This window comes from Pavona decussata, unplaced genomic scaffold, assembly GCF_977016875.1.
Source record: "Pavona decussata unplaced genomic scaffold, jaPavDecu1.1 SCAFFOLD_156, whole genome shotgun sequence".
Classification (NCBI taxonomy): domain Eukaryota; kingdom Metazoa; phylum Cnidaria; class Anthozoa; order Scleractinia; family Agariciidae; genus Pavona; species Pavona decussata.
The window spans coordinates 7,270,925-7,297,788 of NW_028145568.1; the positions used below are offsets into that span (position 1 = coordinate 7,270,925).

The following is a 26,864-nucleotide window of genomic DNA, read 5'->3' on the forward strand; positions in this document are numbered from 1 at the left end:
TTAATTAAGCCTGTGAAAAAAATAGTAACTTTTGCAGGGCCCTTATTGATATCAGCATTTTATGCTAAAGAGGTCACCCTGGTTAAGTAACATTTATTATTATTATTATTATTACTATTATTATTATTATTATTATTAGATTTCATTTCTTTTATTTTATTCTGTAGTACACGTGGACGTGGATTCTGCAGCTGATGGTAAGGATATAACTTACAACAAAATGCAGAACAAATAAGTCATTTTTCTGTAAAACGAAGATTTCATAAACGTTATCACATATTTTCCTCTCTGAAACCGGGACTGCAGCTCAAGACAATTGCAAGAACGAAGACAAGACTGGTATGTCTTATTATTACTACACTCAACAAAACGAGCATTGTGATTGGTTGATTCTTGGTCACGTGCCCTTGATCAAATACAAATGTATCCCAGTCGACAGGGATACAATAGCCTATTTTACAGTTGTGTACTTAGTGACCTGGCCTTGGATTACAAGGAGGCTGGGGTGACCTCGTTTTGATACAAACCTCACTGCTTTTCATATGTAGATCATGCTGTTCTTATGCTAACTATTTTGCATTTACACATAAAAAGCTCTGAGGTTTGTATCAAAACAAGGTCACCCCAGCCTCGCTTCCAATCCAAGACCAGGTCACTAAGCACACAACTGTATAATGGCCTATTCCGCAGTTGTTTGTTTGTTTGTTTGCTGTGACTGTTGAAGGGAAAGTCTAAATATATAACAAAACATTTAATGTATGGTCCCTCGTCTCAGGAAACATCAGGACTCTCCTGTGAAAAATAGTGTAATAAAAGCCTATGGAAAAGTAGTAATTGATTTTCATTTGTTCTATTCTGTAGCACGCATAGATTGGGCAGCTGATGGTATGGATATCACTTATAACAAAATACAGAAAAAATAAATAAGGCCTACTCAGGGATCTTTAGCCGCCTAAAGCTGCCTTAAATACCCACTGTAGGGGGGGGGGGGGAATCTCATATAAAATTGACAGGGGTGATTGCCATACCTTTTAGGGGTTAATGTTTGTGGTCTGATACTCCTTAGGGGTTAAAATCTAAAATTACCTCCATCAGATACATTACATACCTTTAAGGATAATAAGCCAAAAAAATGACAGGCAGCAAATGTCAATAAACTGATTTGGTACCTCTTCCAAGAGGCCTTCTTGGCAGTTTACGGTATTTATGTGATTAACCACATACCTTCGAATAAGCACCCACTTCGAATAGGCGCCGACCCTGAAAGCCCAAAAAGTGCATGAGCGCCTGCCCTCAAATAAGAGCCCACCCTGCCCCCTCCCAACAAAATACATTTTCGTAAGAGCACTGCAAAAAGTAGTATCCTTAATAAAGTGAAAAACTCTAAACATAATAATTTAACACTTATAAAAATGTGCTCGCACTAATATTAAGTGTTTCATTATTCTTCTTAGTGCATATACATTGCATTTAGTTCCAATCCCCTTTAAAAAAAATTCTTCCCTAATCAAAATGTTAATACCTTGAAGATGAAGAAAGGGCTGAGCACTCTTTTTAAAACAATAGGTAGTAATTTCAGTGTCAACGAAAATGAACTAATACACTACTTTTTATTGTAAAATATGATTGTAGTGATGGTTGACAAAAATAAGTTGCTTGCCCCTAAAATAAGGTTTTAATTTTCTCAATAAAGCTTTGAAATCCTAATACCTAGGCAAGCATACTTTTGAAGCATCCATTTTAACAAGACCAACTAATTAATAAGCTAGTGAACTTTGACGTTAAGTTATTTGAAGTGCCGATCATAAGGCCTCCTTAGTTAATAATAATATATGATTCCTTAAAACAGTTTTTGTTTCCTGAATTGAACAAAACTTTGATTGGTTTAATATTCATAGAAAGTGTACGACATTTGAAGAACTAACTCAACATCCTAACAAGAACAAAAATATTAAGTATCACAACACAGTATGACCCGGTAATGTAACAGCTTACTAGCCCTTGGGGTCTGAAATGTCAGATTTTAACCTTATGTAAATATGGCCATTTAAAGAATAAACAGGCAATGGTATGTGTGTAAGCAGCATACTTGGTGTCACTGAAACAATCCCAGATGCTTGGGGCCGTACTTCGTATGCCTTTAGCAAGTCATGTAACCCTACCGTCTCGAAAGATATTACATCAAACACAACAAGAGAAAGATTAAATTCCAGTATATCACACAACTTTCCTAACACTGGGTTTTCTTCGTCGTCAAACTTCACAGCCACATTACATACATCCGTAAGATACTTAGTGCCGTGAATGATAATCCACTTGAAAGATTCAACAGTGTTTATGCTATTTTTTTTTTTCAATTGAGAGGGTCGAGGCAATCCTTTGCTTGGTTCTGGACAGATCTTTGCCTTGAAGATGACATACAGGTCCATACACATTTTCCTTAAAGATTGAATTACGACTGATGGCAGCTAACTTTTGGTGATTACAGCACAATGAGACACAAATTCTTAAAATTCATAATTTTCTTAAGTTGTTTGAAATACTGGTGTTTGGCCTCAAACCGCATTGCTCAAAAATTAATTAGAGGACCCAAACAAAGGATAACTGTAGGGAAATGGACTAAGTAGTGTTGTTTTGGGGTAAAGGGTTGGTCTGGAAATAGCTCCTTAAAAAGTGTTAAGTAGCCTCCAAGTGCTTCTTTCAGTCTTGCAATGGTTTCTAGGCTAATGACTGAAGCAAAAGACATGTCAGTTATTTCAGCCAATAAAGTGTACAGCTCCCAGTGGTCATCATTAAGGTCAACATTTTTCTCAACTATAAAGGGAAAAATTTGGAAGAGTAAATGTCATTTGGCTGCATCTCAGTTGAGGCAGGTCAAAGAACTTTGTAAATCTTGTTGCCGTATAAAGTTAGGTTTGTCTTTCTCCTCCATATAGCCATAACAAAATTCTTAATTCCATTGTTGATTTCTTCAAGAGTAGTCTGTTTAGCTCTTATAAAGTGTTTCATCAAAGCCTCCAAAGTAAGAGGAATGACTCCCTCCAACAAAACATGCATCACACCAGGTGGAGTGTGTTTAAATATATCAAAATGAGGAAATTCACACAGGATACTTTTGCGATTTATGCCATAGGCAGTCTTGTAACGATCTTTTTTATTACATTTAATCTTTTATTTACATTTATTACACGAAAATATTAAAATATTATTACATGTAATATTACATGTTTTATTACAATGTAATCTTTTTGATTCCATTGCATTGTCGAAGATGCTGCTCTAGGTTCCTTGGATCAAAATCCTCTTCACAGAATCCATTTTGCATGGCATTATAGTCTGCATGACAGAACCTGCACTTTCGAAATGCACCACCTACTGATTCCTTTAAGCCAATGGCTTGGTGTGCGGCAGGATTATCTGCTACATAAGCAGACGCATTGATGTGAATCACATCTCCACTCTTCAAATGAATTGGATATCCTCCTGCTGTACTGAGCTTACACATATCTTCCAGTAAAGGTTGAAGAATAGTATCGAATCCATATGTTGCCACATCTTCACTTCTCACCACTCCATACAAATTGATTGCATTTTAGACACTCCAATACATTTTTGGTAGGTTACCTATTATGTAGTAAAACATGATTAGCTTGAATTTTTTCACCCTTGTACCAACAGCATTACAAAGTTCAATCTCATCACTATAAAGGATAATTTCAAGCGTGTCAGTGCGATTGCTTGAAAACAAAGGATGGTTTGACAGGACTGTACCATCCTGGATGAATTCAAATTTGCCATCACCATGCTTGCACTTTGCTTCCAACAGTGTCTTTCTCAATAGATCATTTGACAACATAGCCACTAGATTTTGGATGAAAGGAATAAAACAAAAGGAGTGTGTTTGGAACAACTGCCGGCGTTTAATCCTTCCGCCTTGTGATGAAAGTGTTGTCCCCAGTGTTTTTTGAACAGGCTCCTATAAAAAACATATGAAAAGAATCAGTCTCCTTCTTGACATTATTTAATTTTAAATCATTTTAAAATAGCTATCTTAAATAGTTTATATTACATTTTCAAATTCTTCCTGATGTACATGATTCTGATTCTCTTTTTGACATCATATACAGAACTAATACTTAAGCCAGAGACCAGTGGTGACAAAACAAAAGTTAAAAGACCCAATTATTCTGATCCAACCCCATAGAGCCTAAAAAATACATACCACAACATGGAAGTGTTTCTTGAAAAATTGATTCCGCAAACAGTCACTCCGGCAATCTTGAAACAGATCTTCATCAGTCATGTCAAAACAATCACTTAACCCATTGACTCCTACACCGGCCAAAACCGGCCGTCCCTCGCGCATGCTCCGCGCGTGAAACTCGATACGTTCTCCCTCCCCTCCTGGAGTTTTTTTCGTCCTGAAAAGGTTACAATAGCTAGTAGAATGATAAACCAATCAGAATCTGCCTTTCGCTCATATTTTAAGGCATTTTAGGGGGTAGGGGAAAGGATCCTTCTGAACCTACCGCATGGAGCTGAGCAAAATTACAAAATGGTGCCGCGTGTGAATCGGTCCTGAAGTTTCAAGACATGTTTTTTTCATCTTTTAAAGCAAGTACATCTTTTTTAAGCTCACAATGGAAAGGAATAACTGTGAACAATAATCTACGGTCAAAAAAGAGAACTTGGAGGCGTTAATAAACGGCGAAAAGCCGTTTCGCGTTGTGATCTCTTATATTTCCACACCGCTACCGAAATATGCCTCAAAAGTTAAAACCGAACGGCGGGCTTCAAACGGAGTTTATAAGACCAGGACAATGGTGACAACACGGTAAATGATGTTTTCCGATGTGGATTTGCTTTTTACAAATAGTTTAAGTGATGATTTGAACCAGAATTCTGTAACTTCTGTAATTTTCATCGCAAATGTGCCCGAATTTACTGCGAGTGATCACTCTGTACAAACACGGAGCGTCTTCAAATTTTACATGCGTGTTTGCACGTACGCAAAAAAACTGAAAGTTTTTTGCCTCTAATAGCAAATATATCGTTTATTTCAATAAAAAGTTTTGTTGGAAAAGCTTTTTGTTGATTTTTGAGTCTTTGTCAATTCATATATTCGTTTTGCCGTCCGCGTAGTTGAAGTATGGCAGCGACGCCCAATAACTCTCGGTAAATACAAATTAAGATCTTAGTTACAAATGTCCTTTTAACTAAATGCGCGCTCAGAAAAACAAGCGTGGCGAGAGAGGTTCCATTGAAGAAGAAACTTCGCCTCGAGCTTCGAAGAAACTAAACATGGCCTCCGAATCTGCTAGAAACCTCGAAGGAGACATAAACGTAGTTATTCAATCACTGGCCGACAGCGAGGAGGAGCCTAGTCTGTTAGAAATTAAAAGCTTACTATTAGCCATCAATCGATCAATCAACTGCTCTGTTTCGTCACTTCTGAGTGACAACAAAGCATTGAGAAGGGAACTGGAAGAATTAAAGGACTGTATAAATTTCAACAACCGCGAACTGAAAGAGCTCAAGAAATCGTTACAAAAGACGAACAACGAAAACAAGGCGTTAAAAGTGTCCCTGGATTCAACTAACGAACAGCTAAAAGCAACGAAAGAAAAACTTCGTAATCAAACGGAAGATATTGTGCAACTATGGGATAACTTTGATAACCTCGAACAATACACACGTAAAAACTCCATTGAAATACAAGGAATTCCGGAAGACGCCTATTCTAGTACGGAGGACGTTGTAATTAAAGTAGCTGAAGCTCTTAACATTACGGTCGAGCCGGAGGACATCGAGATTTGCCAGAAATTAAGACCAGGAAAAGGTATTATCGCGAAATTTGCTGGCCACAAAACGAAGTCAAGCCTTTACAAGAAGCGTACACAGTTGAAGAACGTTAAAATCAAAGATCTCTTCCCTGGATATGCAAGCACAACACAACGCGGCATTTTTATCAATGAGAACCTGACAACTTATAGACGACGATTATTAGAAGAAGCTAACAGGCGCAGAAGAGATGGTACGTTGCTTAGTGTTTGGACAATGGATGGTAAGATGTTTGTTAAAACTTCCCCCGATGGCAGACCTATTAGAATCTTCTCTGAGGCAGACTTAGATAATTTATAATCATTACAAAAATACATTGTTAGTATAAGGCGTCTGCTCTTTCCCTGCCACTAGTTTGTTGTTAAGTGTAATGGCTTATCAAATTGTAAGTAAATTAACTAAATGTGTTTTATTTATTCTCGTTCCTTTTTTTGTTTATGTATATATGATACATTATTGTTTATATTCCATCAAACGTTTCTCACTTCCTGACAGTAGGCTTTGTTTTTTGTCTGATTTTTTATTTACCGGTAGTCTCTTTACGTATGTCAGCTTAGAACTTATTTATCAACTCCAATCAATTTATTCGTTAAATTCCTTCTCCAATCTCACAACTATCTGGATTTCCATAAAACTTACTTAAATGATCGCTGATATATTCAAATTGATCTCGTTGAATGTGAGGGGCATAAATAACTTCCAAAAAAGAAGAACAATGTTTTTATGGTGTCGAAGGAAAAAGTCTCACCTTGTCTTTTTGCAAGAGACACATTCTAAAAAAGAGATAGAAGCTCAGTGGAGAAATGAATGGGGTGGAAAAATTTTGTTCTCTCACGGGAGCTCAAATTCGGCGGGTGTTGCAATACTTATAAGAAATGGTTTTGATTTCACACTGCATTCCGTAATTTCAGATCCCTCAGGGCGTTACCTAATTGTAAAGGCTAATATTGAAGACAAACATTATGTCTTGGTGAATATATATGCTCCTAATAAGGATAAAGACTTGGTAGAATTTTTTAAAAGCATTCAAAAGCTGATCTGCGACAACGGTTTTGACAATGAAGAAAATATCATTATTGGTGGTGACTTTAACTGCCCTATTGATCCTCTACTCGACAAAAAAGGCGGCATTCTCTCTCCTCGCAGGGCTGTGGTGGAGAGAATTTTATGCATGCAAACCGAATTGGATTTAATCGACATATGGAGAATTAGAAATCCCAGCATGAGGAGTTACACTTGGAGTCAAAAATCCCCCTGCATATTCTGCCGCTTAGACTATTGGCTCATTTCCAATAATTTACAGGATTTTGTACAGTCAACTAACATTTCCCCAACGATTACGACAGACCACGCCGCAATTGACTTGAGTATTGGTGATATTGAGAAAGGTGCTAAAGGACCTGGGTTCTGGAAATTTAATTGCTCTCTACTCGACGATGAAAACTATCTTCAGGAAGTGAGAAATAATTTTCAAGCATGGATGGTGGAGGGTGAAAAGGAATTAACCGATAAACGTGCGATCTGGGATTGGATTAAATACAATATTCGGTCCCATGCCATCAAGTTTTCAAAGATTAAATCGCAACAAAACAAAGAAAAGGAAACTCAGTTAGAAAAAGATTATAGCGAGGCAGCAAGGAAATTTGAAGACGATCCCAGTGAAGATAACAAATCTCGGCTATATGAGGTGAAAGAGAAACTTAAACAAAGTTATGACGAAAAAATCAAAGGTGTCATCATTCGTGCAAGAGCTCGATGGCACGAATACGGTGAGAAAAGCTCGAAGTATTTCCTAAATCTAGAAAAAAGAAATCAAGTGAAAAAGCACATAAGGAAACTTCAAATTAATAGTTCCTTAACTACTAACCCCTCTGTTATTCTTTCGGAAGCAAAACACTTCTATATGAACTTATACCAATCAACTTCCGTAACTGCAAACAGAGAAATTTTGATAGAGAATTTCTTAAATAATCTGGATATTCCAAAATTATCAGAAGAAGAAAAGCAATCATGCAAAGGGAAAATATCGCCGGAAGAGTGCGAAATAATTTTAAAAAGCTTCAAAAAGAATAAATCACCTGGAAGTGATGGGATTCCCATCGAGTTCTACACACGTTGTTGGGACATCATAAAGAAACCTTTCATTGAATGTGTCAACGAATCTTTTGTAAGAGGTGAAATGTCAAATACACAGAAAAAAGCCGTAATAACGCTTATTGAGAAGAAAGGTAAAGATCGGTGTTTCATTGAGAATTGGAGACCTATCTCATTGCTTAATGTTGATGCTAAGATAATGTCGAAAGTTATCGCTGCCAGAATAAAACAGGTTTTGCCAAATGTAGTTCACAGCAACCAAACTGGGTACATCAAAGACTGATACATAGGCGAAACTGTTAGGTCTATCTTTGATATAATGGAACTCACAGATGCTGAAAACATTCCTGGCCTTTTAATATTTATTGATTTTCAAAAAGCCTTCGATACCCTAGAATGGGACTTTCTTCTTAAATGCCTTGATGCCTTTAACTTTGGACATGATTTTATACATTGGGTCAGGCTATTCTATAAAAACATTCAAAGTTGTGTTATAAATAATGGTACTGCCTCAGATTATTTTACCCTTAAACGCGGTGTCAGGCAAGGTGATCCGCTTTCCCCTTATCTTTTTGTTTTAGCCGTTGAAACCCTCGCAATTGCTATTCGAAACAATGATAAAATTAAAGGTATAAAAGTAGGGAATGAAGTGACAAAAGTACTCCAATTTGCAGACGACACAACAGCAGTTCTCTCAGATGTCAATTCGGCCCTTGTTCTTTTTCAATCTTTGAAACACTTTGAGATTCTATCAGGCCTGCAAGTTAACAATTCAAAAACAGAGGGATTATGGATTGGCGCGTTGAAGAACAATGACAGCAAACCCCTTGGCATCAAATGACCAAACGAACCAATAAAGGCCTTAGGAGTCTTCTTCACCTACGACAAAACACTGCTCTATGAAAAAAATTTCAGGGAGAAACTTGCAAGCATTAAAAAACTTATAAATATCTGGTCATCTAGAGGACTCTCTCTTTACGGAAAAGTTGTTATTATTAAAAGCCTGCTCTTATCAAAGCTAATGTATATTTCTTCATTGTTACCCACTCCTAACTATGTTATAAAAGAAGCAAATCAGCTGTTGTTCAAGTTTTTATGGAAGGGTGTTGATAAAGTGACGAGACTGTCGACAATAAACAGTTACAAAGAAGGAGGCTTAAAGATGGTGGATTTAGATTCACAGATCAAAGCTCTTAGACTAAGTTGGATGAAGAGAATTTTTACTCCAGGTAGAAGCACATGGAAATCTCATCTTCAGTATATTTTAAAGAAAAATGGAGGCTTCCTACTTTTTAGCTGTAATTACAGCCTGAATCTCTTGGAAATCCACTCTCAGTTTTACAGAGAACTACTACAGTGGTGGGCCGAATTTCGTGACAATTTCGCAGAAAACAAAGATTGGCAATTTATCATTTGGAATAATAAGGAAATATTAATTGACAACAAACTAGTTTACTATGGACAATATTTCAGATCTGGCATTATCTCTGTAAATGATCTTCACTTCGATGTAGACAACTTAACTTCTTACGATAGGATCGCTAAAGAAATAGATGGAAGTAATTTCTTAACATGGACTGGACTGCGTAATTCAGTGCCACCCAACTTGAGACAACTATACTCCAGTTCTACTGTAGACGTTTGCTCTACTGCGAAGCCATCCTTTAAACACTCTAAGTGCGTATTCGATGTAACCAAGACCAAATCAAAACACTATTACGCCCTTCTAATTGGTGCCAAGGCTCGCCTTCCTAATAATAGTACCAATTTGAAACGCGAATTCAATCTCGCAGAAGAACAACTTGGAAAAATTTATCTACTCCCCCATACTGTCACTAGTGAACCTTACTTAAAAGCATTCCAGTACAAAGTGCTAAATTCAATCCTGTACACCAACGATAAATTGTATAGAATCGGTTATACTGAAAATCGTTATTGCTCTTTCTGCAGTCATGAAAACGAAACTTTGTGCCATCTTATGTTTCACTGCCCTTATTCACGAAAGTTTTGGGAAGCCTTTGAATTATATTTTCTCCAGGTAACAAATCAACAAATAAGTCTCAATTCACAAGATGTTCTTCTTGGAGTCATCTCCTCAAAATGCCCCCTAGCCTGCTAAATTATTTGATAACCATCGGCAAATTGTTCCTGTGGGATTGCAGAAGGAATGGAGTTCTTCCCAACATAACCAACTTTCTAGCAAAAGTAAAAATCAAATTACAAACAGAAAAATACATTAGTATCAAGAATAACACGCTCAAAGAATTCTATGATAAATGGAGCTTTATTTATGATAGCTAGAGTTAGTTAGACATAATTTGCTGACTACCGGATACTATATATTATATTACATCATGAATGTTAAAATTGTAGTCAATAAGTTTTTTTTTTCCATTTTTCGATTAATATCTAAGTTAGGAGTGTTGTATTGTAGGTATTGTTGTATAGTAAAGCTGTACGTCTATAAGTTTTCTATTAGTTATTAAGTTGGTAGTGTTATATCGTGTTGTGTATTGTAAGTCCGCAAGTACTGTTGTATTTAAAGTGCTCTATGTCAATAAATTTATTCAATAAAAAAAAAAAAAAAAAAAAAATTCATATATTCGTTTAAGAAGAAACAGATGCGTAATCAAGGGCAATTTGCATAAGCGGGTTGAAATTTGATATGCCAAAGGTTTTCATCAACATGCCGTGAATTTTAGCAATTTTTGCGTTCAAGTGTGTTTTTCGGCAAATGATTAATCGGTAACCATATTATTTTACGTCCGAAAACATTTGCTTAATCATTCCAGTTTAATATGCAGTTTATTTTGGAAGCCAAGAATATTTATTTATCTAGTGCGCAGTTTATCGCGTAAAGCCTCTCTAGAAAAAAGGTAATGTATGCGAAAACCATGGCAACACGACAGGAGTCAAAGGGTTAAATCACAGTCTTCTGGAAGAATGTTTACTACTCACCTTCTGACCTTTTCTTCAGCTATCGTACATTGTCTTGGCAAAGTTTTGTCATCCCTTGTATGAAATATTTAATTGCCATTTGTGGTAGATGGTACATCTTCCTCATACTGCAAGAAAAGGAACATGAAAGTGTGACATATTTTTAGCACCTGAAAATAAAACCAGTGAACTAAAAAATCTTCAGTTTTATTAACCTTAAATGAAACAGAGTGATTTCAGGACACGTAATTAATTAACCGCAGAATGGGGACAAAAAATATTAGAGCATTTATTATTTTAGATTTTAGGCTAATTCCAACTGTGATGTATTTTGGGCTTGCAGAGGAAAGGTGAGGATGTCCTTGAATGCATTCCACAGTTACTGTATTCTCCTCCACCATCAGCTCATTCAACTCCAAGTACAAGTTGTTCATCTTCATCCAGAAAATCATTTCCTTCATCTCAAAGCTCAACTTCAACACCAGACACTTTTTATGTAAGATCTTCAGAAGAAGAGGGAAGCTCAGAAGAAACATCAGAAAGTCCAAAGATGTCAAGTCAGAGTGAAACCAATCCTCAAAGTTGCAAACTGCGACCTCCTGGCATAGCATCCTGTCTCTCATGACCTTCCAAGGAGCATTGAACTTCCAAAACAATTTTGGCAAGAGAGTGAATAAGGCACTGTCTGAGTCCAAAGCGTATGGGTCAATGCCCCAAGATGCCATGAAAGCGTTTATCCGGCAGCTCACAGAACACCTAGAGGCAGAGAACCCCCACCCATGCATCAAGACAATAGAGTGGGTTGCCTGGAAATGTTGCAGTTTGCACCCAGGGCTATCCAAGCCAATCCACTGGAGACACTGAAAATGCCTGATAAATGGAATGGTACCAGTTCAGCTTTCAAGGAATGGGTAGGTGCCATGCCTTTAATAATTTGTGATCTTGCACAGGAAAATGTACTCTAACACTTATCCATTAAACGGGCAATGCCGTTTAGTATCCATTAGTCATCTGTTAAAGAACTGTACCAAAAACGTTAGAGCCGTTAGCATACCCGTTAAACGTTCACATCAAACCGTTAGAACGGTTGGCGTAACCATTAAAGAGAATTTGGTAGCCGTTAGGAAAATCCAGCATCCGTTTAACGGGTAAAGTAGCCGTTAAGAAACTTCGCATCCGTTAGAACAGATGAAGCGCTCTCCATTCTTAACGCTATCCGCTAAACGATGTCACAAAAATAGTTAATATGAACCTTTTTTTTAATTCCCAAGTCCACTTGCTCTACAATGTGACGTTGAGAAATAACTGTGTCCCGTGAAGTGTCATGATTAGTTTGATGTACTATTGACCCCGAGTCCAGGAAACGAAAAAATAAATAAATAAATAAATAAATAAGGACATAACCTCCTTCGGTTTAATTACACGATAAATTAAATAGGCCATTTCCGAGTTGCTGTGAACCTAATTATGAAAGCGAGGCTAAGTGCAAAGTTTTTATTATGAAAATTAGTTTTCATTCATATGCAAACAAAACCAATTTTCATATGAAAAGCTTTTGCACTTAGCCTCGCTTTCATAACGAGGTTCACAGCAACTCGGAAATGGCCTATTTAGATCGGAACTAAAGCAACCAAAACCTACCTGTCAAGTCGATGAATAAAGTTCACTGTAGTGCACGGCAAATTAGAGTAAACAATGAACAGATGGTAGAATGCAATACAAAAACCGGAAAACTCGCTGAAAAACAGCAACATGCGCAAACAAAAAGCAAAGAAAGTTGCCTTCGCTATTTTTGTGGGTATTGCACTGATTTTAGAACAAAGTCAATGAGGTTTGTTGTATTTAAAAAGACTGAATTGTCGTCGAGAGTCGTCAGGCAACACACGTAAAAAAATGCAAATTATTGGGTTTTTCCTGTTGCCATGACAACAGCAAATTGTTGTGGATGATTCAACCAAACTCGCTTTTCAAAAAACAAACGAACGACGCTATGGCTGAACTAGAAGAAATGGAGAATCGTGACCAAGTAAATGAAAAAGTAATGAAGTTCATGCTCGATGGCTGTGGGTGTGCTCTTTGCGACAAAGGTGGTCCGTGTTCTCAGCAGTTTTCGGAGAGAGCAGTACTCTTTAATTTGAATAACTACCAGGAACTTTCAAGTGGCGAACTCGATTTCATCATACTTGCCAACATACAAGCTTTTACTAATAGTGAGTTGATCCGGAAAAAAAGAAGCAGAAGCCCTCGATGTTATTTTTACTATCAGTTGCAACCTATTTGTAAGGAAATGTTTCTGCATTTTTACGGCTTGAGTGATTCAAGATTTCGGCGACTGAAGGAACATTACCAAAATCACGGCATCTTTCCAAGAACTCATGGCAACACCAAAAGGCTTCCTCAAAACGCGCTGCCTCAGGCTACAACTGAAGGAGTCCACACGTTCCTGCTAAATTATGTTGAGGAAAACGCCATCGCCCTCCCAGGAAGGATACCAGGCTTTAAAAGCGATGAAATTAAAGTCCTTTCATCCTCCGAAACAAAAATGAGCGTTTGGCGCGCATTTGGTACAGCGTGCGAAACCTAAGATATGCGAGTCGTAAGCTACCGGAAGTTTCTACAGCTATGGGAGCAGTTCCATCCAAATGTAGTCGTCGCAAAGCCAAAGACATATCTTTGTTTGACCTGTCAACAGAACACTGGTAAACTTCAAAGAGCTGCAAATCTCTCAGACAGAGAAAAGTCGGAATGTGTAAAAGCCCATCAGGATCACTTGAATTGTGCTCAGACTGAAAGAGAGAACTATAACAACGCACGGCCAACTCTAAGAAAGCCATTGAAACGATTGGAGCTGAAACCATACTAAACAACGAAAGTCGCAATGCCTGCTCATTAAATGCAACAGTACACTATTCCTTCGACTATGCACAAGGAGTCTATATTCCCAGCAACCCCATGCAACCTGGGCGGATCTTTTTCAAAACACCTCGCAAGTGCAGCATTTTTGGAGTTATGTGCGAAGGCATACCAAGGCAAGTAAATTTTCTCATCGATGAAGCCACTTTGGTTGGCAAAGGGGCCAACGCTACCATCAACTACGTACATTACTATTTTCAGCACCATGGATTGGGAGAAACAGACACGCTTCTGAACGCGGATAATTGTGCAGGACAAACCAAAAATAATTACTTTCTCTGGTACCTGTCATGGAGAACTCTAATGGAACTTCATTGCTCAATCAATTATTCGTTTCTGATAGCGGGCCATACTAAATTCGGTCCGGATCGCTGTTTCGGTTTAATTAAGAAGGCTTTTAAAGTCACGTATATCTCGTCGCTCTACGAATTTGCCCGACTGGTGGAGACCTCCATCACCACTGGAACTAAAAAGGCGCAACTTGTTGGTACACACGATGGAAGAGTAATCGTCCCGGTTTTTGACTGGGCAACATTTCTTGGACAATACTTCAAGAGGTTTCCAAACGTTAAGGAGTTCCACCATTTCCGGTTTACGAAGGACAACCCTGGAATGCTCTATTACAGAGAATTTTTGACAAGCCCAGAACAATCGTTTATGTTGTTAAAGAACAATGTGATTCTTCCTTCATCTAGAACTCTATCTTGTGTCATCACCCCTGATGGGCTGACCGAGGAACGCAAGGCCTATCTTCACCGCGAGATTCGACAGTTCTGCCGACCAGGAACTAAAGACTTTGTAGCGCCAGCGCCATGAACTTCGCAGTGACATTGACTTTGTTGTTAATAAGGCATGTTGGAATTTTTTATGCTGTATTCTGATTACGAATAATTTATTGCATTGAAAAATTTTGTACGACCATGACTTACGTCGTTCGCTTATCGACCTACATTAGTCCCGAAAAAGTAAATCGAACGTTCGCGTGGATTGAGTTCGAAATCGAAGGAAATCGAACTCCAGACTTTCAGTGAGTTCGATTTCCGAACAAATCGAACTCAATCCATCTGATTGTGTTCGACTGAGTTCGGAAACCGAACTCAATCACATCGAACACAATTTAATTGATTGAGTTCGATTGACTCTGGTAAACCTATACAAAGCAAGCCCATCAAAGCACGTTTTTCTTGTGCTTTGTTACAATTTATTCAATAACGGAAACCCCATCTATAAAGTGTCCACGGCAGTTAAGAGAACAGAACAGAACAAAGCTATCATTATTTCCGCGGGCGTATTCCGAAATTGCCGTACCCTTTCTTTTTTAGCTAACTTACAATTGAAGGTCTGAGAGCATAACCGACCTATGTCGAATTTTAGCGCGGCTTTCGGTTTTGCACGGATTTGTCCGAATTTTGGCTCTCCCTGGTTTGGAAAACATTTCGCGGTTTTACAATCGTGGACAAAACTCCTTGAGAAAACCAAACATGAACAGAACAAAAACCACTTCCTTACTTCTCCCTCCCACCCCCTCCCCCTATGCAATCACAACCGAACACAGACAGCCAAAAAACCACTCACTTACTGTTTCTCCCTTCGTAATTCTACCACAGTTACTTCTCCCCCTCCCCCTTATGCAATGTTGATGTGGGAAGCGATGCTTGCCAAGAAACTGTTCGTGACCCAAAAGACAACATTGAGTCAGGGGGGGAGGGGGATTTGGTAGTTTGCTTGTCTACAAGTGAACGCGCTTGGAAGGCAAATTTTTTTATAGGTTTTGTCCACGTCAGACTCGTTTTCCAAATTATCGGTAGGCTAAAAGTCTCCACTGTCCACGAGCCGTGTTTAGTCGCACCAGTTGTTGTTGCTATAAGTAACGTTTGAGATGATATCATGGTTTGCTTTTGCGGGTTGTAACAAGCCCAAAATAGATCAAGGCAGTCGGGATAAAAAACTTGCGTATCGTACTGGCTAGTTGCTTTCGCTTTTGTTTGGTGAAGTTTGTAAATGCACGACATCTATGGATCTTTTGAAAAGTTACGAAATTGACGAATGCAGTTCACAGGAACTGGTGGAAATGTTGTCCAAAGAATCCCTCCTTGGTAGTGATGACTGTGCCGTGGCGAATTTTTCAATTCGATTATCAAATCCCGCGGGAGCATCAGAGACAAATCCCGCCATATACAAGGTGTTTTGCAAGCCTTAGTTGTGGTTTGCCAGGCTTGAAATTCGGTATGTAACGATTAACTTGACAATTTCAAGGCAATGATTCAATAAAAGTACGATTAACATAGATTTTCAACGGTTAACACCGACTGGTGGTAAAAAGAATAGATAGTCTTTACCTTTTTAATAGAACTGCCGTTAATCGTTGAAATGGCTACATGTCTTCCTGTTAATCGTGTAGAATGCTAGTATTTTGCGTTATCAAGAGTGATATGTCGACAAACGGGACAAAGCTGGATTTTACGCCAGGAAATGGACACATTTTCTCTTGGAGAATGTAACTGTTTACATTTGGGACATTCCTGTCACGTACGTAGTAGTTTGTAACAGAATCAACTAAAAGCGTGACAGCATTCTTTTCGTTGCTCCCGCGAAAAACACCGCTTTCGTGTGCCGTGTTTCAAAGACAACGAGTGCATATTGAATACAAGTATTTAATCCTCAGTGCATTGTCCTTTTGGTCATCCAGTGTCTATAATGTTACCGATATATCTTTACAAGATGGTAAAATTTCTCAATGGCATTAATACGAAACACAAAGCGGCGTGAAAAAATACTGGACAATGGTTTTCAATCGAATTGCAGTACACATGCAAAAGTTTGGGCAAATCCGAGCTACATCGAAAAACGGGCTGAAATTCGACATAGGTCGGTTATGCTCCCAGCCCTTCAATTGCAGAATGATAATGGGTTTTCTTCTTCCTCGCTATAGGAGTTTGAAATACTAGGTATTCCTTATGTGGTAATTGAAAGCACAAGTTTTCTCTTAATAGTGCCTGGAATCACAGATACAATTTTTGGTTCAGAAACTGAAGCCGACTGAAGCATGCCAGGTGTCCTAGGATCCCAGACATTCTATGGACTGTGTGCGTGTAGACAAGATGTGAAAAGAAATACTGTAATCTTTGTTTTCATCCAATGCGTTGTCCTAATTTTCTACTTTTCCTGAAGGAGTTGAATGGCTCACATTTTAGTATCTGGGTAACTTACCTTCAAAGTCAGATTCTAAGAACACTGAAAATATTTTTCTCCTCGAAAATTCGAATTAGTGAGTCGCGACACAAATTCATAAGCTAACAACGAGCGACTCGATTATTACCTCGCTTGGGTCTGATCCTTTATTCGGTTAAGAAAAGCCTCTTGTCAGTCTGTCGTGAAATCGACACTTGGTTTGTGGCCAGTGTTGGGTTTAATTTGGTTTGAGTCGCTTTACTCGTTTTCTTCGATCGTTTCGTCTCGGGTTTTGCTTCTAACTGTAAATCGTTACCGCATTGTTTTCGCCATCGGCTGCCCTTCTTTCGTCATAACTCCACCGTTAAACGCTTTCAGGTGGCCGTTAAGCAAATCATTTCACGCCTTTACAGCATCCGTTAGACATTTTGCTCAACCGTTTAACGGCTCAAGCTATCCGTTAGAACAGCTGTCAATACGAAGGACTTTGAAGTTAAAATTCGACTTTTTCACGTATAACTTATTATTTATCGCTCAGTTAATCTGCTATCAAAGTATCCGTGCAGAACTCGAAATTTTTTAAACAAATTGATCGAAAATGGCGAATGAAGCGTTGTCACTGTTGTCACGCTTCGATTAATTTCGTTTGCAATTTGCATGCGTAATGTTTTCGTTTGTCTTCCACAAATATTTTTCTTCTTTTGCATAATGAATGAAACTTTTTTTGTTTGCCGAGCGTCAAATAGCGTTTGTGCAGTATTCAAGCATAATAATTTCCTTTATCGTCAGCAAAACTACAAACGAACAGCTGTGACGGCACGGCCTGCCGCAATGGAAAAGGTTCAATGCGAATGATTTGCATATTTTCGATTTTCATGTGTCAGAATTTCCGAGTAAAAACGTCCGTTTCTTCATACTAGAAAAGTACACAGAAATATTCTTTTTGGCCACTTAGATAAGTAAATATAAAAAGCATGGATTAGAAGCAAATTACAAGATTACTTGCACTGGCAAAAGACGACAAGATGACGCTTACTTCTCGAAACTGACATAAAGCGCATCGCATTGACGTAAATAATAAACCATTGACAATTAATTTTTTTTGAAAGAGAGGAAGGACATTTCTTTATCTAAAGATAATGAATTCCTTTAAATTTTGATTTAACTTGAAACATTTCGAGAAGAACTTGAGGAAGTCACCATTAAATTATATTACGGGTAACGCATGTCACGCGAGTCATGTAACATTCATCGGAAGAAAGCAAATTCCGCGCTCGATCTGTTTCCCGGATCTGTTTACGGAAATCCGCTTGAATTTAAACGGCTAGAGAAAATGCATGGACGGCTTGTGTATGTTGAGTTACGCGATGGTGTAAATCCATGCACCTATTGCAGACCAAGATAAGTCTCCTACGCGACGATTCCAAAGACCGGCTGCATTTCAAGGCGGCGTTTCATGTTTCATGCGGTTTACTTGAGAAAAAAATCTATTCAACGGAAAACAATAAACTCACAATAGGCTATAAGATGCTATTGTGTTTGGGCCTCGTCCTTTTGACCGCGGGAAATATTCAACCTACGTTTCGTCTCGTGAACCGCACGGGCCTTCACACGTTCTGCCCTTGCGGTTCACACGTGCCAATGTGCATATGGATTCAGGCGGTACTGTACGTTTTCCTGTGCAAGGTCACATTTATAAATACAGTATTGTGCAAAAGTAATGCAAACGAAATTCGACGATAATTAGCGAAATTTCGTTTGGAGCGATTTTTCAACGATATTTCGCGAGTCCTATTGTTTGAGCGACAACGATATTTTGTGGCACTCCGCGATAGTTCGAGCGAAATTTCGCCACACTCTGGGATAGTTCGAGCGATTTTTTGAAGATATTTCGTGAGACCTATTGTTTAAGCGACAACGATATTTCGTTGAACTTAGCGATATTTCGAGCGAATCTTCGTTTCTATCCAGTGACCTGTTTCAGCACGTTTCTTCCTGCTGCGTATTTTTTTTAAAACACATTCGTTCATCGCTGTGAAATAAAAACATGCGTAAAATTTTTCGTATGCTACACCAATTCTTTTTAATCAAACTTCAAACTCAATAAAACGAGCTAAACTGTGCAAGATTGCGGCTTTTTATTTCGCGGAATGTAAGCGACCGCTTCTGAAATATCTTTGCTGCTGCTGCGCAAGTACTCGTAAGTTTACGACGCGCAAGATTATACTTGATTAAAGTTGAACCTTTCGAATGAAAATTTCCAAAAAAAGAATATCTCCTTATTTAAAACGCGCAACATTTAAAGTAGAATTCGGCAAGGACCCAGGGAAACTTCAACTTGACCGTTCGCTTCCCTTTGCGCAGACTTTGAAAGCCAACGCAAATGTTTAAATTTTTGGCGTAGCGTTACAAATTTGCATAAATATTATTGAGCTCCAAAGGCAATGTCACGTTTTCTTCATTTTCTGTCAACTGTTTTCGGATTGTAACCATGTCTTTCTCTGACAGATGACTGGATTACTTGTTCATTAAAGCTAGTTTTAACAGTGAAGGAAACGAAACTAAAATATGCGACTTTTTCGGCCGCTGTTTTACAAGCTGAGAATGGAAACACACGCGATCGCTTTTAACTTCGCTAAACCAGAACACTGCACATACTTAATGTAATCTTTCGAGTCAAAACTTCGAAAAACAGCATTTCCTTGATTAAAAACGCACAATACTTTCGGTTGTTATTTGATTTATTTCAGCGAGTTTCGAGGATCGAGGAGAGAGTCGCGAAGTTCGTTTATTACTTCTTTACATTGTTTATTTGGCACGTGCCAACGAGCATCAATTCGTGGTGTCACTTACCTTGGCGTTGCTTACATTTGGACGGCTTCGTTTTCACTGCTCCAATATCACAGAGGTAGTGGGTTCGAATCCCGTCAAGCCTGAATTGTCAATTTTTTTTCACTCTTTATTTTAACTACTGCTTAAGTAGTGTTCATAACCGCGATGATCACTCGCGTTACATCAGTCGCTGTTTAGCGTGCAAGTAATATGAACCCAAGAGACCGAATGTGACGCTTTCAAAAAAGCTTTATGCAAATAAGTTGTTTCCGAAAGTTTTGGACAATTGACGTTAACAATCTCAGCCATTGCAACGTTCTCAGGGAACTCCTTTCATTTCATTAGCATGACACACTGCATATTATAAACACAAGTAGAAAAGAGTGTGGTCATGGAATTTACATTTGAAATTAAGGCCCGGGTTAAACGCCGTACTTCACATGAGCCGAACTCAATTCAACTAATTAACATGAGTTAAGTTCATGTGAAGTTCGGCGTTTGACCCAGTTAAGTTCGGGTAATTTTATTTGGATCGGCCGAGCCGTTCTTCACGCCTGAACCAGGCATGAAGAACGGCTGAAGATCGACTTTGGGTCAAATGCCGATCTTCACATGAGCCAAACCCAATGCATGAATTACGTTAATATATTTCTGAATATAACAGGGCTCGTGATTGGCTGAAAACCCTTAGCATAAAATCAGTCATGCAGAAAACCTGAAGTCTGCAGAACTTCGAATTCCAACGGTTTTCACCTAATTCAAAATAGGCCATAAAAAGCCAGGAAAAGCATTAACCTATAAGTTTTATCGCTTTATAATACTCAAGAATTAACATTCTTGAACACATTTTATAACCGTTAATTTTTTTGTTGTTGTCCTTTGGATAATTAATCTGAACAGATAAATTAACATTAAACAGGTAAAATTTATTGAAGAAAATTTGGACAAATTGACAAGCCTTCATTATAATTATACTTTTGCTAAAAGTCGCATATTTTCAAGTTTTTCTGTAATTTTATTATATCCTTCACAGGTATTTCTTGACCGCTTTGCTTTTTATTCCATCTTGCAGTTAAGTTTGGCTGAATTAAGTTCGACGTTTGACTCAACCGGGCGAACTTAATAAATTTCGGTCGACCTAAACTGTAATTAGGTTCGGCTGATGTGAAGTACGGCGTTTAACCTGGGCCTAACGCACCACTTTCCGTCCACTAAATCGAATTGTCGACTCGTTGGTGAAACAACCACAATTGGCAATTCGTTTTGTTCCATTTTGCAGCACATTCCGCTTTATCCTAATCATTATATTTCTAATACTTTTAGAAACTGAACACGGACTTATCTCAATCAGAGGTTATATTTTCATTTCGTTGGCATCATGTTTTAATAGAGCGGCAATGGTCAAGGAACATTGCAACTTTATGCCACGATCGACTGAAGTGTTTTGTTTACATTTTGTGCGATTTTCAAATAAGCTTACGTACGCAAGCAAACGTGTCGGGCTTACATGTTCGTTTGACTTCAAGCAGGTAGGTGATCTTTCCGTTGCTGTTTTATTAAGTTTGTCATTCATTTGTTAGTAAATGTGTACAAGTCAAATTACGATAAGTTTTGTTCAGGCTTTGGGACTAACCTCTCGGCTGTGTGATCGGAAGCGATGTAAATACTACCTCGCTGTCGCTCAGGTTCTTATTTACTGTAGTTGTTGTGCGAATTTTCGCAATAGCCATTTTTCGTTTGACCTTCCGAAACATCGTGCGATATTTCCACGAAATGTCACTCGAAATATCGTTTCAAGGTGAAACTTTTCGCTTGCAATTGCGCGAAATTTAGAACAAAGAACGAAATTCGTCGAATTTCGTTTGCATTACTTTTGCACAATACTGTATGATAGGTGTCACCTCCTTACTATAGATACTGTGGAATGTTCTCATTTAAACAGGCTTTTTAACTGTATTCAAATAAAATGTTTCTGCAAAATAATAAGAAATTGTAGGCAACTTTAAAGTAAAAATAGACTATCTTTTCCTTTATCAGTCTTATTATGGTCTATGAACAGTGGTTTTGGCCAGGAGAAAGTTAGGGAAGTCTTGTTGGCTTGAAGGGTTTCCAACCACGTCATAAAGCAGAATAGATGTTGCTCACTAATGCATTTAGTGTATTCAGCATTTAGCTTTCAGTTATATTGGTTTCCAGGAACTCCTTACCAAAAAAATACGAAGGGCAATAGAGAACAAGCAGTATCAGAAAAAGAGAAAGCCAACAAGTGGTATGCTGGATATCAAAAGGCCAAAATCAAGTTCTAATGAAGGTATGCTGTATTCTGTTAGTGATGTACTCTAGTTGTTTAAAAGTTTAGTTTAAATTATATTACCCTCAAACTACAGCTTAAAGGGCATGTAAACCTTCAAAACACGAATTTTTCTGGTCACATAGTCATAAAGCACACATTTTCAGTATGCAGAATCTGTAACTCTTTTTTAAAAACGAGCGCGTTTTCAGTTGGAAAAGGCCGCTGCAAATTCGAAGCACCCGCCATTTTGATTACGTCATCTTTTCTGTGACGTCACGAGTGGATCTCTGCCAACAGGAAGTGAACATTCTCCCTTCCCAACATTTTGTAATACGCACGTGTCTACATAAATTCCACCAAGTATTCATTTATTCTCTTATTCCAATATGGTAAAGCGCTGTGTCGTCCAGTTTTGTGGCATTCAAACCAAACAGGATATTCCACATGTAAGTTTCCAAGAGACTTCAGTCAAGGCGACAGTGGATTAAATTTTGTTTAAGTCTTGAAGAGGGATGATTTTATAGAGCCGACAAAACATTCAGTAATTTGTGGCGCTCATTTCCCATCGGACTGCTTCGAGGGTGTATATATATGAGAAATGGGTTTTAAAGAGTAGACGGATTTAATTCCCAGTGCTGTACCAACAATTCAACAAACGCCACAGCAGAAGGCCTTGTCAGAAATGCGTAAGCAAACAATGGAAAGCGAGGAAACAGAGCAGAGGGCTGGGAAATCTAGTAAGAGGTCACGAGAGAGCAGAGCTATATCAAAATTCGCAATCGCTTCGGAAATAACGCCAAGACAGTAAGAGATGCTTGTAAATTGAAAGTTGGAATCGAACTCAAAAGTGGCATAAAATCAGGGCAATCTGTTATAAATAAAAAAAAGGTTTTATTCGTCTTTTTTGTATGTTTGGTGGCGTTAACTCCGTGTACGAAGAACCAAAATCCGCTAGAAATGTACTCCGTATTTTGTTGACCTCACAGGACAGGAGTGCAACCATCACATTTCTGCCAAGATAGCCCCAACACCAACGAACGAGTTGTCTGTAGGCAATGTAACGAAATTTTCTACAAGAGACAAAAGGAATAACTGATCACTGTGTGATTCCCTATTAACTTTGTGATTTTACAGTGTGCTGTTCACAGAGAAAGGTAATGTGATAAGTGTACAAAGTAAAAAAATTAATGTCCTGTATGATTGTCTGTGCCATGCTGTTGTCGGAATGCGTAATACGCAGTTTTAAGAGCCCAGACATCAAGGCAATTGGACCGAAATCCTGGATGCTTGGTTATACAGTGCATTTGCACTGCTGGTTTCTGGTCCTCAACCTTTTACCAAATTTGGCCGATTTCTACACAGCGAACGCTCTTGTGAGTGGTTGGTTCGCACCTTATTATAACAAGAAAAAAACAACAGCATTAATAAACAGATTCGCGGTAACTTTCAGTTAAAAAACTCAATTTCAGTCTTTCAAAGGCGTAACAATCATATAAATGCGAATGAATCACAACTGCAAACAATCACCAGTCTGTCTTTCCAAGACGATTCGTCTCACTTTTGCCGTCTTCTTCGTTTGATTCAGGCTGCACATCACGCCGACCTCTGCGTGGCTCAAAGCGAAATGGACGAGCTCCGACATCCACGCCAGTTTCTGACACTTCACTAACATCACTGTCGTACAAATTACATTCATTCGAGATGTTTTCATTGGATAAAATCTCCTCCGAACTGCTACTATTTTCTCTCGCTGCCATGATAATTACAGTGGTATTCTCAATTGCGCAATGTTTGTGTTCAACCGCTGACGTCACGAGCACTCGCTATTGTTTTAACCGGAAGTGAACTTCCCACAGTAAATGTCGTTTTTCTCCTTAAATATTTCGAATTGGCAAGAATAAGTCGCAAAACTGTTTTTAGCACCACTTTTTACATAAAGTGAGATAAACTTGTGTTTGGGGGTTTACATGCCCTTTAAAGGCCTCTGCAAAGGATTTAAAATTCACTCATTCAGTATAGTCACATGACAATGGATGTTAATAAAATTAATGTATGTATATGATGTCACATCTCATATAAATCAAAGACTGGCTTACTATCTTAGAATCTTTTCAATTTGTTCGTCTGTTTTTAATTTGATTGGAGATTTTGTTGTGTTAGTTTAATTTGGTTCCTCTGTTTTAAGAAGTGCATAGATGTCAGTGTCTAATGTTAAGTGTTTTTGTACACCCCATATAGAACCCCAACAATCAGTTAATGATGATGCCTCGTTATCAAGACATACTAAATGGCTTTAAGAAGAATTTGGGAAGACAGCCCCAGATTTCACTGTCATAAAGGACCTTACGGATTCTGAATTTTTCGCTCGAAGAAACTGGATTACAAAATTTTAACGTACGAACAAGAATCAGAGAAACGATAGCAAAGTATCATGTTCTTAATGCTGGGGATCAGGTACCTCAATTCACTTCAATATTTGTTTTGTATCTGCTTCAAACTGGAATGACAGAACAACGGTTATCCTTTGTAATCTTAAATTGATGGTGGAGCTGATGTTAATCACTAAAATAAGTCAAGTGCACTTACGACGTAGCTTTACTAATGTTATTGTAAACTTGTTGTTGCATTTAGTTCTTGTTTCTCAAAATTGTCCTTTAATTGTACTTAAGCTGCTTTTATAGGATTACTCCTCGCAGAGGCCTTAGAATACTGAAAACAACTCCAATGATTTTGCTCTGGAATTCCCCTTATCTTGGAATGAAACAAATTAAACTACTAAACTTCTGACAGTTGCAGCTTCTTTATTTATGGATTTCAGCTTGAGGAACAACTACTCAGGATCCTGAAATTTGAGAAGAAACTGACAAGAGTCACAGGAGTTGAGGTGCTATTACATGCTTGGAGAAGCCACTTTGAAAAGTTGAAAGAGTTCTTCTCGCAGAGGTTTTCTCTAGCAAGGGATGAAGCCACAGGTACATAAGTCCTTTCCAAAGCAAGTTTTGTAACCACTGTATTGATACATAATTATTAGTTCATTGTTGTTTAATATGAGACTGATGCTAATGTTGTTTAATTTTCTCCACAGATGATGTAGTACTAAAGAACATGCAACAGGTATTTCCAACTAAAAAGAACAAAAAGAAGACTGGGGATTGTAAACAGACAGCCATCTTTGCCTTGTCTGCTGATGAGGTACTAATAATAACCATTATTACTGTTAGGTACATGAATCAACAGTGAGGACCACAAAAAAAGTGTTTTATTTTTTTACTAGAACTTGACCAATGGTTCATATTTATAGGCAAAACTTTTACACAGGTACATGTGTACAGCTGTTTCATTGTCTCAAATAACAATTTTAAAACAAATCTGTTGAAAAACTTAGAAATTTGTTGCCTTTGTCTTTGCCCAGGAGGTTGAGTTTGAGTGCCTAAAAAAAAATAGAAACAACAATTAGGTTGAAACTGTAGTCTCTGATTTAGAACAAAACCATTGATCAACTGGCTGTTTTTGCATTCTCATTTGTCAGGATAAGTTACATGTGGGTATTGTGCAGGCTATAAAGTAAATGTGCAGTTTTAAATCCATTGGTAAGAGCTTTTTTTCTTATACTGCTTTTGATTATCTTATAGGAAAGGTCAATAGATTTCAATCCAAAAGATCCCTACCTTCTGATACATTAAGAAAAAGATGATAAAGCCTTTACAGTGATGGTCGGTGACCAGACTTACAACAGCATTAGCAGAGGCCAAGATTCCTTTGGGCATGCCATAATACAGCTTTTGGCAGTATTCTATGTTTTTCACCTGGAATACCCCCAACCATTGCGAAATTTGTATTTATACTTACAGCAGTTCATCTTAGGCGACCATGATCTGTGTTCCTCAGTCCGTGTAGTTAACAGCTACCATGAGGCAATTCAACCATATTTGGTTTTTACAAACTCCTTCAGATTAAGTGGCAGCAAGTAATTATGTTATGCATGCAAGAACATGGTTATTGTGTTCATAGGCAAATGTTATCATTATATTTTGCTTAGTGCGAACCAAATGTAAAGAGTAATAGCCCCTGCTTTATAAATGGAGGCTGCAAATTTAAATTATTGAACTAAGGGCAAAATCACACCACCAGCGCTACTATATCAGAAAGAGCCCCTTTGTTTCTTAGTCTGAAGATTTAATTTGAAAGTTTAAGAATTTACAGATGTGTATAGGTGCATCAGCTAGTGTTCAGGCAAAAACATCCCTAAGGCTTACTCATGTGATGAAGAAACTATTGTGGCATGTATGTCAATATTAGACCAGGTCAAGATTCTTTTAATATTTTACATGTTGCTTCACATTTTTAAAGAAGGGTCTATCACTGGACAAGAATAACATGTACTCTGTTGTTGTTCTTGCTGAAATTGACTTAAAATTCTGTATATGCTTGGTTCCCATCTTGGGAAAAGAACTACACTGGCAATGAATTAACAAGTCTATTGTTGATATTGACAATCACTTTGTCTTACATTTTTTGGAACACATAATTGTTAACCTGTACATGTACATGTGATTATTGTACTTGACCACTTGTAGTTAGGGACAGGTCATTATTTATCGCCTGGGGGGTCGGAGTATTTAGGGGGAGATCACATGGTTTTTTGAAGACCTTCAGGGGGGATCAGCCGTAATTGACAAGCATAATGGGGGCGATCAGACCAAAAAAAAAAAGGAATTTTAGGTCGCGCTGGGACCCCAGGTGAGTGCATTTGTAAATACTTTAGTAGGATTTGCCGCAAGGA

The 26,864-nt window shown here is 38.1% G+C and overlaps 4 protein-coding genes and 1 pseudogene across 4 annotated transcripts; 3 read left to right on the top strand and 2 right to left on the bottom strand.

Annotated features, from left to right (window-relative positions):
• Nucleotides 1–1,887: 1,887 nt before the first annotated feature.
• LOC146465679 (uncharacterized) lies at nt 1,888–4,433 on the bottom strand (annotated as a pseudogene).
• A 779-nt stretch (nt 4,434–5,212) lies between these two features.
• LOC146465680 (uncharacterized) lies at nt 5,213–6,175 on the top strand. The gene has a single exon (XM_085128871.1). It carries the CDS (start codon nt 5,221–5,223, stop codon nt 6,139–6,141), a length of 921 nt encoding a protein of 306 aa, XP_084984997.1. The 5' UTR covers nt 5,213–5,220; the 3' UTR covers nt 6,142–6,175.
• Nucleotides 6,176–10,861: 4,686 nt separating this feature from the next.
• Nucleotides 10,862–26,522, top strand: LOC146465681 (uncharacterized). Its single transcript, XM_085128746.1, has 6 exons — nt 10,862–11,783; nt 21,985–22,099; nt 24,320–24,535; nt 24,900–25,053; nt 25,167–25,273; nt 25,714–26,522. The coding sequence occupies exons 1-3, from the start codon at nt 11,652–11,654 to the stop codon at nt 24,376–24,378; spliced, it is 306 nt and encodes a 101-aa protein (XP_084984872.1). The 5' UTR covers nt 10,862–11,651; the 3' UTR covers nt 24,379–24,535; nt 24,900–25,053; nt 25,167–25,273; nt 25,714–26,522.
• LOC146465682 (uncharacterized) lies at nt 12,487–14,695 on the top strand. The gene has a single exon (XM_085128629.1). It carries the CDS (start codon nt 13,825–13,827, stop codon nt 14,599–14,601), a length of 777 nt encoding a protein of 258 aa, XP_084984755.1. The 5' UTR covers nt 12,487–13,824; the 3' UTR covers nt 14,602–14,695.
• LOC146465683 (uncharacterized) lies at nt 22,992–24,062 on the bottom strand. Its single transcript, XM_085128747.1, has 2 exons — nt 23,609–24,062; nt 22,992–23,473 (listed from the first exon to the last, which is right to left on the bottom strand). Exons 1-2 carry the CDS (start codon nt 23,836–23,838, stop codon nt 23,416–23,418), a joined length of 288 nt encoding a protein of 95 aa, XP_084984873.1. The 5' UTR covers nt 23,839–24,062; the 3' UTR covers nt 22,992–23,415.
• Nucleotides 26,523–26,864: the final 342 nt, after the last annotated feature.

What these genes read in the sequence shown, in the direction of transcription:
- LOC146465683 (XM_085128747.1), bottom strand. Translation starts at nt 23,838, where the DNA reads ATGGCAGCGAGAGAAAATAGTAGCAGTTCGGAGGAGATTTTATCCAAT. An exon ending in CGTCTTGGAAAGACAGACTG is followed by an intron (nt 23,474 to 23,608) that starts GTGATTGTTTGC and finishes TGTTATAATAAG; the next exon opens with GTGCGAACCAACCACTCACA.
- LOC146465682 (XM_085128629.1), top strand. Translation starts at nt 13,825, where the DNA reads ATGCAACCTGGGCGGATCTTTTTCAAAACACCTCGCAAGTGCAGCATT.
- LOC146465680 (XM_085128871.1), top strand. Translation starts at nt 5,221, where the DNA reads ATGCGCGCTCAGAAAAACAAGCGTGGCGAGAGAGGTTCCATTGAAGAA.
- LOC146465681 (XM_085128746.1), top strand. Translation starts at nt 11,652, where the DNA reads ATGCATCAAGACAATAGAGTGGGTTGCCTGGAAATGTTGCAGTTTGCA. An exon ending in GTTCAGCTTTCAAGGAATGG is followed by an intron (nt 11,784 to 21,984) that starts GTAGGTGCCATG and finishes ATTGGTTTCCAG; the next exon opens with GAACTCCTTACCAAAAAAAT. An exon ending in AAAATCAAGTTCTAATGAAG is followed by an intron (nt 22,100 to 24,319) that starts GTATGCTGTATT and finishes CACCCCATATAG; the next exon opens with AACCCCAACAATCAGTTAAT.